The following is an 11790-nucleotide window of genomic DNA, read 5'->3' as shown; positions in this document are numbered from 1 at the left end:
ATTCTATGCCGAGGAACTTCTGTAGAAAAATCTCAACAGGAAAAATTTATTTCAAGTAGAAAACGAATGAATTTTCCCTTTTTTTCTGTACTGAAATCTTCTCCGCACTCAGTTAATACAATATTTCCACTTAAATCCTACAATAGGTTTTTTTGAATTTCATAGGCGATGATTATTTCAATAATTCGGGTATTCCGGGAAATTTGTAAATTTTATTAAATCATTCGATATACTTCAACACCGCCACAATGTTTTCTTGGCGGAATGAAGAAGAATACCCGATGAATGACACTTGAAGTAAAAAATTTTGAAACGGAAATGCAGAAAACCTTGGACAATTCTATGCCGAGGAACTTCTGTAGAAAAATCTCAACAGGAAAAATTTATTTCAAGTAGAAAACGAATGAATTTTCCCTTTTGTTCTGTACTGAAATCTTCTCCGCACTCAGTTAATACTATATTTCCACTTAAATCCTACAATAGGTTTTTCTGAATTTGGTAGATGCGTTATGCAACAGTAGCAAAGTGTGGGCTGCACGCAATGGCTTCCGGGGGCAAATGATGACTTCCGGATTTTTTTCTAGTTTCACTAGTGATGATTAACTCTACTGCAACACTCTATTTTTTACTGCAATACACTTGTGGCATCTTAAGAATTGAACTGCGAGCCATCAATTTGTAGTTATGTCATCTATACGTAGCTCTTCATAGTCATTTCAGCAGTCTAACTGCTCATCAAATCGTCGCAATTCATGCAATTACAAATGATAGGCAGATCATGAAAGTATAATCAGCTATCAAGACATCTGCAGTGCCATTCCTGGTCTACTACTGTCAGTGATGCCAAGGGTCGTTCCTTCGCCCAGTGATCACAAATGATTTTTCACTATTGATACACAAGAATTGTCAGAGTTTTCACTTGAAACTTGATTAGTCGCAAGTCATGATTCATTGTACTCAATGAGTGGGGATGAGTTCGTTCATATAAGAATCCAGGATACGAAAGATTTTCTGATAAAGTAGTAACATACATCAAAAACCAAGTGGTCAACTCGCTGTCAAAATCGGCATTCAGGATGATTGCCGAAGTGGAGATCAATGTTCTTGATGTTGGTGACCAAGCACAACATAAAGAGAACTTTTTCCCGATCAGTGACAAGAATATTAACGACAAATTTGCCCAATTTTTCGCAGGAACTTCCCAAACTGACGATGAAAAATGGAATAATTAAAGCAGAAACTTATCCATACAGACAAGATGAGAATAATATAGGTAAGCTTTTGCTCACGGGAATGAGGAAGAATCCCAAACTAGTAAATCAGGTGAGTAAGCAGAGATGATTGAGACACGTATTTGTATAACAATATGCAGAGTGAAGGGTATTCGTGTATACGTAGGTTGATGCAGAAACGGGGAAGGAGGATACATTCGGAGAAATAGCGGATAGGACTGTGAAATGTGCTCTCTGGCTACTGAGTCAAGGTGTTAAACCCGGTGATGTGGTTGCAATATGCACGCATAATCATATTGATGCTGTAATTCCGGTTGTGGCATGTTTATGCATTGGTGCTATCTTCAATCCTTGGTGGGATCACGGCTTGAATAGAGGTATATTGCACTGATAAAGCTGGCTTTTCCGGTTTCATTCACAAGCGACAGGTTGAATGATAATTATCTTACGGTAGTATAAACTGTCTCACGAGCCCTTTTTTCTTATTTCTAACCCGAAATTGAGCTGGAATTGAATTTTCGAGAACGAAATTTTATGTAGAATGTGAATTGAATTAAATTTGAAATCAAATTTTCATGATATGTGATCATTGATATTTCATAGACAGTATGAACTGGTAAACTCATTGCGAAAATTTCATACCAATTAGAATTTTGTATTTGAAATTTCACAGGTAATTTTCTAACAGTGTATGTCTCACATATTTCAACTCTGTTTAACTCATATTCACATTCGCGGAGGTAAGCTCAATAAATATTGTAAATCAGTGTTGAAAAAAACATCACATGTTAGAGATTTTACTTTAAAAAAAATCCATTGATATATTTGGATTCTATTTTCTCGAATCAAACAACGTGTAATGATTCATCAACATCAATTAATTGTTCCAACAGATACAGCCAAGCATTTCATGGCTCTCACAACTCCAAAGGTTCTCTTCACCGATGAAAAATACACAGAACTAGTTTCTGACGTGGCACGTGATCTCAAAATCCGCTTCCAAATAGTCGTATTTGGCCGCAGCACCAAATTCGAATCCTTTGACGACATCATTCGAAAATATAAGCCTTCGGATGTTGAGAGTTTTCAGTGCACTAAGCTCTCTAGTATGAGCGAACCAGCCTATATCGAGTACACCTCAGGCTCCACCGGGCTACCGAAAGGTGCACTTCATTCTCATAAATCTCTCTTTGGAAATGTAATGAATGCAGGCACATTTGGTGGCTGCAATAATGTTGTTCTCTGCTACTCAAACTTGTGCTGGATTACTGGTGTTCTCTGCACACTGTCTTCCATTGCTCATTTTCAAAAGAGGATTATTGCCAAGGCTTTCACCCCGGAAAATTTATGTGAACTCGTGGAGAAATATAAGGTAAATTTGAGAATTTATGGCATCTGCCCTCGGGGAATCCAATGTGGCACTTTCAAATAACAAACAGCAAGAGATAAATTGCCTTTTTTGTTTGAAATGCCTCACGGAGTGATTCAAAAAATGAGTTCCGTCAATTCGCGCCAACTGAATGGGTGGATTTCCATTCTGATGTGCCAATTAAATTCAAATGGATGTACTTATCGGAAATTCATGGGTTATAAAAACGTTTTATTATGTTAATTGAAAGTTTTTTGATTAATGTCAATGAAGAGCTGCTGTATTCATCTAAAAAATGCTTTATATTATCGTTAATGCAAAGCTTTTCATCCATCTTCACTGAAATCTTTTTATTAACAATAGTACAATGCTGTGTGTGTTGTTGTGTGTGAGAAAATCCCGTATTTTAATTGTAACTTGGGCCAACTCTCCAAAAATCAAACTCATTTCCCTGAAAACAGTAGCTTTTTGGTCTGTGCACTGAAAAAGAAAATTATTTTAACCAAATATTCATTTACTGGATGGAGGCATTTATTTTTTCAAAATTTTAGTTCTCCAATCGATTCATTCCCAGGAGAACTTCGCTAGGTTTCAATTACAACAATCATATTGCTCTAGAGGATAACTATGTTGCACATGACTTTGAATGAACTCGATTATGAATTACGATTAATTTTTTAATGTTGATAATCATTGAAGGAGTTCACTCAATGTCATAATTAACATGATCATCTTCTAGAGCAATATAATTGACATAATTTAAACCTAATGAGGATTGCCTGAGAATGACCCGAACGGAGAAATACGGAATTGAAAAAATAAATACTTCTCCCAAGTAAATGGACAGTTGGCAAAAATAATTTTTTTTCTCAGTGTGTTATTGAATTAAAATAAGAAAATGATCATTTATGGTGATTCATTAGATAACATGGATATTGACTGGCACGAGTGCAGCAAATAGGCTCCTCAAGTCCGGCGTGCTGTCGAAATACGATCTGTCGTCTATAAAATCAGTTTGGATCGGTGGCGCCGTATTCAAGCAAGATGCTCAAGATGCTCTTCAAACAGCACTCCCGGGAGCATACATCATACAACTCTACGGTAATTAATGCTGAGTACCCTCCAATAACCGACATTGCTTGTCAACTGAAAAATGGTTTGCCTCCTAGGGACTACGGAATCGGGAGGAGTTTCCATACATCAAACGAAAATGGCTAAACCGAATTCTGTTGGCACACTCGCCAGGTGGTTTGAAATGAAAGTTATCGATCCTGAGAGCGGAAGAATATTGGGTGTTAACGAGAAGGGAGAGCTCTGCGTTAAATCTCCTTTTATGATGACTGGATACTACAAGAATCCAGAGAAGACGAAAGAAATCATTAAAGCTGACGGTTTGTAAATTTTATCGTCACTTAAATTAATGAAGAATGGGGATATTTAAGATGCGTACAAAATTATTGCCATGAAGCTTTACAGCATTGTTCGCAGACGGATGAATTATTCGCAAAATGAGTGGACTTTTGCCAAAATCGAATTTTTTAGCTGGGTGAACGTTGATTCCAGAGATTTGAGCGACGAGCTATTCAAAACTCTCAAAAGTATGTGGAAGAAGTGAAAACTGAAAAAAAAATTTTCACCCGGAGCCAAAGGGTCAGATTTTCCGTTTTTCCAGGGGGAAAGTCGACTTTCGCCAAAATCGAATTTTTTAGCCGGGTGAACGTTGATTCCAACTATTTAAGCGACGGGCTACTCAGCACTCTCAAAAGTATGTGGAAAAAATGAAAACTGAAAAAAAATTTTCTTTCAGATTTTCAAAGGGGCAGATTTTCCGTTTTTCCAGGGGGAAAGTCGACTTTCGCCAAAATCGAATTTTTTAGCCGGGTGAACGTTGATTCCAACTATTTAAGCGACGGGCTATTCAGAACTCTTAAAAGTATGTGGAAAAAGTGAAAACTGAAAAAAAAAATTTTTCACCGGGGGCCGAAGTGTCAGATCCTGGATTTTTTCAGGAGGAAAGTCGGTCAAAGGGTCACAAGGGTCACGAGGGCCAAAGTGCCAGATCTTGAATTTTTCCAGGGGGAAAGTCGACTTTCGCCAAAATCGAATTTTTTAGCCGGGTGAACGTTGATTCCAGCTATTTAAGCGACGGGCTATTCAGAACTCTCAAAAGTATGTGGAAAAAATGAAAACTGAAAAAAATTTTTTTTTCAGATTTTCAGAGTGTCAGATTTTCCGTTTTTCCAAGGGAAAAGTCGACTTTCGCCAAAATCGAATTTTTTCACCAAGTGAAGGTTGATTCTGTATCTACTATATTGCATTACAGAATGCGAGTGGTAAAAACTTAGAAAATTGATATCCAAGCATTCTTATAGAAAAAATCTCAAGAGAATATTTCAAACAGAAATTCGAATTCTATTGACTTTTTCTCATCGAATATCCAATAGAATTAGCGCAAAAAACAATTAGAATTTTCCAATGGGATTCCAATAGAAATCCTATAGAAATCCCACAGAATTCCTATAGAATACCAATAGAATTTTCTAGCGAATTCGCTATGTTTTCTATTGAATTTTTCAATGCGTGTTATTAAATCTTAGTTGAAAAATCTTTGAATTTGCTGTAACCGTTCAAGTCTCGACCGCATTCATCAAGAAAGAATGGCAAGAATTTTTGTTCATCGCGGACGAAATCCTGTTTCTCGCTCCGTGTACACATGCCTCAATGTTTTTCCAGATTAATGGAAAATTGTCCGGTGATTTCAGGTTGGCTGCACACGGGTGATCAAGCTTATTATGACAACGATGGGGCTGTTTATATCATAGACAGGCTGAAGGAACTGATTAAATGGAGGGGACACCATGTGTCACCCTCGGTAATCGAGCAGATCATCATGACATATCCTGGAGTAACAGAGGCTGGAGTTGTTGGAGTACCTGACTGGGAGGACGACGAGAGACCGATTGCTTTCATCGCAAAATCACCAGAAGTAAAGGTAACAATTGTTCGTTTACACCTAAACCATTAAAATAATTGCAATTTTATGAACAATCGATTGGTCAAATACAGGAGAATAACACTGAATTCAATTCAAGGAGTAAACGCTCATGAAATTTAAAATCCTTCCAGAAAAAATAAGGCTAAAACGACACGACCCGTTACGAAATTGAAAAAAAAATTAACGAATCAATTAATTAATTGGAAATTCATCTGCAATTTCAATTCCCATTGATACCTTAATTTCTCAACTAATTCCAGATAACTGAAAACGACATAAAAAAATTCGTCGAGGACAATTTGCCAGAGCAGATGTGGTTACGAGCGGGTGTACGAATTCTAGACCAAATGCCTCACACAGCATCTGGGAAAATAGCGCGCACGGCATTAAAGGAGATGGCTAAAGAATTCATTCGTGACTCGTGAGATTGCACTCATTCATACATTAGCTCGAATATAATTAATTGACCTCAAAACGATAATTGTATTATTTTTTCACTGTCGTCTAACCTAATGCAACAATAAACTTGATTGACCACACAATGACGTCTCATGTTATTGGTTCAATGCAGTTGATGCCGTCCGTCAAGCGATTTCAACGTGTATCAGAATGACTGGTAGAAACGAGTTACCGACAATGATGAAGATAAAAATAAATGGCTGACCTATTTGTAAGATTCTCTTTTGTTATTAGAGTAATTTCCTCATGCAGCATCCAAGAAATGAATTTCAGAGAATGGAAACCGCCTCGTAAAACTTCTTGCAACTATTATTTTAAACTGTGCCGCACTTGTTGATCTTGAATGTTGCTGAATGCCGACACTCGGAGATAACCCTCTGTGAAGAATGCTCGTGATACAATAAAATCAATTAAATAACGTCAACCCACAGCTCTAACAAACTTTAATTATGAAATACATGAAAATTATTCGGAGAATGTGCGGAGACGTTTCATCACGTGAAAATTGACAACAATTTATCGCAAGTAAACAGAATTACGTAAAAAAACAGGGATAATTACACATTCAGCGTAATTATGTATTGACTTCCGTGTAGGAATGACCAACAATTTAGCATGACGTAGAATTTTGTAATGAGTATGTAAGTTGTACGGATCAATATTGCATTACGGATTCACTGAAAAATTATAGCTCCCCCGCGATCAAGACAATGGCAACTATCAGTATTTGCATGGCTCGCCCTTTGTCCGCTTCATTAATTATCAACGATTGACAAAGTTTGCGGAAAAACATATTCATATGAAGCGTTCAAACGTCAAGGGTTGTAATTTTCATCAACCGCTGTGGTTTGCGTAATATTTATTATGACACTGCATACCCCCACTACGACCTTGTGAATACGCAGTAGTACAATACACTGCGAATTAAAAGCTATGTCCATTCTGCGAATTTATGTCAGTCTTCAAGAAGAACTGCCGTTGTGTTATCACGGAGAAACTAATTGGGCGATTCATTTGGTGCGCCGTGACACTTTATCTGTTGTCGTATGCTCGAAGAATCTGATTGGAAAAAATGACAGAACAGGTACAGTGACCGATAAAAGCAAAGAAGAAAGGATATGATAGTGCGTCAATCTCAAGTGATATTTAATTCCGTAGCGAAGTGGTAAAGCGGTTCAAGTTGACTTATCTCGCAGTTGAGTTTTTGAGGAATATTCCCGAATCTAAGGGAGATATCGAAATTTTCGTAATTGTTTTTGTTGCAGCTCTTAATCGGTTCTACGAAAAGGTGTATAACAGAAATTTTGCTATCTCCCTTAGATTCCGAGATATTCATTGAAAACTGGGAATAGTCAAGATTGACTTGAACCGTTTTATCACTTCGCTACTGATTTGACTAATTACATCGAGGGAAGGGAGCAAATTCTATGATATTTCCAGAGTCCCTCTGTTCCTTTACACAAAGACGGAATTTGGATTGGCCCTAAGGTCACCCTATCGCCCGATTATTTTCGACTTGGTGAGAAATTGTACGAAGTACTTGAAAAATACCCCAAATTCATCGGACAGGTACATCAATACTCGATCCAAAGCTTTATTGATGAAGGCGTGGGTGCTCATAACAGCGCAATCGACATTTTTTTTTTTATTGATGATCCAGATCGATGCCACAACAATGGAGGAGGACACGTACAATGCAATGTTAGACAGAAGCGTACGATGTGCAATATGGTTGAAAAAACAAGGAGTTCAACCTGGAGATGTCATTGGTTACTGCTCGAAAAACAACCTCGATTCTTTTGCTCCGGTGTGCGCTTCGCTCTATATCGCCGCAATTTTCAATCCATGGTGGGACAACTGTTTGGACGGGGGTTCGTGATTTCTGAATGAAATACACGGAGAGAAATTTTTTAGAAAAATGCTAGTGCTAGCACGGCAAAAGAGGCGCAAAGTGACGGGCAGGAAAAAAATTCCAGTGCCGGCACTAGAAATTTTATTGGGAAAAACATGAATTTTCCCCCGTATTTCTGTGAAAATTTCACAGAAATCCCCAGACATTTTACCAGAAATACCAAGAAATTTTACCTTAACAGCACTAGAATTTTTCACAGCCGGTGGATGGTAATTTTTTCCAGTACTCGTACTAGAATTTTTCTAAAAAAAATTCTCTCCATGTATAAACACTGAGAGATACGAAATACTGAATAAAATTTATATTCATTCCGCAGATATTATCAGATATTTCATTGAGCTTGCAAAGCCCAAAGTCATATTTGCTGATGAAGTATCAGCGAAAATGATTTTAAACTCCATAAATTACACTGGCACTGGACCGAAAATAGTGGTTTTCGGTGAATATCACGGTTTGGATTCCTTCAGGGACGTTATAACAACCATTAACTCAGAGGACATAGCAAATTTTCAATGCACTAAACTCAAATCACCTCACGATCCTGCCGTGATTATGTACACATCAGGAACAACGGGCAAACCAAAGGGAGCTCTTTACTCAAACGGATCTTTCACAAATATGGTCGGAGTTTTTCCTCATTACGAGGGAAAAAAAGTCGGCCTCTGGTTTGCTACCCTCTGCTGGATAAGCGGAACAGGAGCTCTCATCAGGTCCCTTATTCTCAAATCCACGTCCATCATCCATAATTGCGGAAGTGAGGAAGAAGCTTGCAGGATAACAGAGAAGTTTGGGGTAATGTAACGAGGAAATCACGGTTACATTGAATATTTAATTAATGCTGAGTTGATTGACAGGTAACGTGGCTGACAATGGGTACGGCTTTTGCAAATCGTCTCTACAAAACTGACGCCGTGTGGGGATATGATTTGTCATCCATTCATCGAGTAACTGTCGGTGGAGGAGTTCTGAAATCAGAAGTTGCTGTGTTCTTGAGGAAGTTGTTCTCAACTGCTTCTATTTTATCGGTTTATGGTGAGGAAGTCCATGGGTTTCAGAAGAAAAAAAAACGTATTTCGAGACAATTAGTCAAAAGAACGTACAATGTTGAAAATTTTTTATCTAATTTTTTCTTTGCAAGATACGTCCAAATTAGTGATGCCGCGAGAGAGACTTTACGAGACATCACGAGACAATACTTTGGAGGGATTGTCTCGGTCGCGGTGAACGCGCAAATTTTGGGGCTCGTCTCAGTCTCCGAAGACGCAGTATCGACTTCTATCGCCATGACTCCGAGTCAATTCAACGCACCTCGGTTTCCAGTCTTTCTCTCTCGCGGCAGCACTAGACGATATTATTATTGCAGAAATATGAGTGAAGAAATATGAAACTTTGAATTCAGTAGCGAAGTGGTAAACCGGTTCAAGTCGATTTTGACTATTGACCAATTTTTAGTAAATATCACGGAATGGAAGGGAGATAGCCCAATTTTTGTCAAAACCTTTTTTGTAGCACTCAATTTGCTCTAGAAAAAAGGTTATTACGAAAATTTCATTATTTCCTTTAAATTCGAAGATATTCCTCAAAAACTCAACTAAGAGATAAGTCGACTTAAACCGTTTTACCATTTCGCTACTGAATTAATAATATTGTTTTTCAGGAACTACTGAAATAGGAGCTGCCACCGCCGGACTCATAACTGACGAAAAAACAACAATAACCGGCAAAGTCACCCAGAATTATGAGATAAAAGTAGTCGATCTCGATACCCAAGAAATTCTCGGGCCGCATCAGGAGGGAGAACTCTACGTGAGAGGCGCAGCTCGGATGCTTTGTTATTGGAATAATCCAGAAGCTACAGCAGAAGCTATCGATTCTGAAGGTATCTTTGCACTCTAAAATGAGTGAAGTGTACGGAAAAAGCAATAAAAACAAATCCACCCTTACGCTCTTTTCACCTTTCCTCAGGAATATTTTAACCTTTTTCGCCTGGGGGATGAAATAACTCAAATTCATGGATGATTCCCCACTTTTTAGATGTAAATCATCCCCGAGGATAGAACTTTGACCCCTATCTGTGATCCCCACTCACGTGATTGTAGATTCTTGCCTGAATTTCTAATGTCGAATCTCCGAAATTTCCAAAAAGTGGCATTTCCATCTCAATCCCAGAAATTTTCGTCACTTAAAAATCACATATTCAATTTAGAACTGTAAGTTTCAGTTTGAATATTTAAAATAAATATTTTCCATATTAATCCATTAATCCATTCATTTATCAATTAATTAATTCATCAATTCGTTAATCCATTCATTTGTCAATTAATCCATTTTTTGCCTCAAACCGAATTTAATGTCACACGGAGAGAAATTTTTGAGTCATCGTTTACTCATTTATATCCCGAAATTTACTAAAAATTAATATATGATGATCAAATTTTATTCTACGTTGGAGAAATTTTATCCTGACGCGTAATAAATTTTACCCTTCCAGTCTAATAATTTTTATATAGATAACGAAAATTCTAGAACGGTTGGTAAATTTTACCCTACCGGTACAGTAATTTTTACTCTACCGGCACGGTAATTTTTATTTTTATCAAAATTTGATAATTATATATTTGATAATTATATATTAATTTTTACTACTCTCCGTTTTACTACTCTGCTTTTTACTCTCCGTGCACTCGTCAGAAGATTACAACCTCCTCCTTCATGAAATTTCAGTTTTTTCCCGATATTGTTTCGCTTCTTGGCGCTAATGACCCCTAGAGTAGAGTGACATTATCCCCTAGGCAGAGAGCGGACAAAATGTTGCCCCTGAAGAGAGATCGAAACACCATGATTTTTTATAGGATGGTACCACACGGGGGACGTAGGCCATTACGACGAAGATGGTGATTTCTATATTACGGAGAGGATCAAGGAGCTCATAAAATATAGGCTTTATCATGTGCCGCCGGCGGCCATTGAGAGTGTTATACAGGAGCATCCAGAGATAGCTGAAGTTGGTGTTGTAGGTAAACCTGATAATAATGACCTGGAACAACCTCTGGCTTTTGTCACCAGACGACCCGGTGCTAAGGTGGATATTTTGAATGCCCTTTGCAAAATGCCCGTGGCTTATATAGCCTTATGAAATGGATAATATATCTGTGCAGGTGACGGAAAACGAAATCACGGAGCTAGTTGCTAATAAATTGCACGATTGGATGAAGCTACGGGGTGGAGTTTGCTTTTTGGAAGAAATGCCTCACACAGCTTCGGGAAAAATTGCTAAGAGACAACTGCGTGCCTTCGCCAGAGCTATGACATGATACAGATAATAATGTAAACTTTTGTTACATAATAATAAATGATTCATGTGGCAATGACGTTGACATTTCTCCGTTTAGTTTCCAATCAGAAATTTTTCAAATTGAAAAAAAGGGCAATTACTTGTTTTATCGCATATGATTTTCATAGGAAAAATCCAAGAATAAATCTCGATCAGTCAACTTCACGCGGTTCATTTTTTATGAAAAAATCGGTTTTGTGATCTGGAAAAATGACAAAATTTAATGAAAATTCTATTCGGAATTTTTTTACTTATTCATCATTAAGCCGCAATGCATTGTTTTTTGTTTACAATACCTTGTATTTTATCTACCTTATCGTTCTGCCTAAAAATGTTCGATAAGGAGGACCAAAAAGACGAGCACGAGGTGCCAGAGACCGACAGTTTGAATAGAACCGGGCAATATTGGTCAATAACTGGTAAAATTATATAATACCGTTCACATGACAATTTTTTCATCATTATTTATCTCGCCATCACGATATGCCA

General features: G+C 37.6%; 1 protein-coding gene across 1 annotated transcript; it reads left to right on the top strand.

Moving 5' to 3' along the window:
* The first annotated feature begins 812 nt into the window (after positions 1-812).
* Positions 813-11338, top strand: LOC107046639. The gene is made up of 14 exons (XM_015269296.2): positions 813-1109; positions 1195-1323; positions 1399-1609; positions 2126-2604; positions 3525-3702; positions 3771-3992; positions 5364-5593; positions 5857-6017; positions 7451-7926; positions 8284-8759; positions 8822-8999; positions 9625-9846; positions 10820-11049; positions 11126-11338. The coding sequence occupies exons 1-14, from the start codon at positions 1077-1079 to the stop codon at positions 11279-11281; spliced, it is 3381 nt and encodes a 1126-aa protein (XP_015124782.1). The 5' UTR covers positions 813-1076; the 3' UTR covers positions 11282-11338.
* The last annotated feature ends 452 nt before the right edge of the window (positions 11339-11790 follow it).

The sequence above is a fragment of the Diachasma alloeum genome, unplaced genomic scaffold (genome assembly GCF_001412515.2).
Source record: "Diachasma alloeum isolate Michigan unplaced genomic scaffold, Dall2.0 Dall_scaffold_00183, whole genome shotgun sequence".
In the NCBI taxonomy this organism is placed as follows: domain Eukaryota; kingdom Metazoa; phylum Arthropoda; class Insecta; order Hymenoptera; family Braconidae; genus Diachasma; species Diachasma alloeum.
The sequence above is the reverse complement of the archived record's forward strand: the minus strand, read 5'-3'. Positions and strand labels throughout refer to the sequence as shown.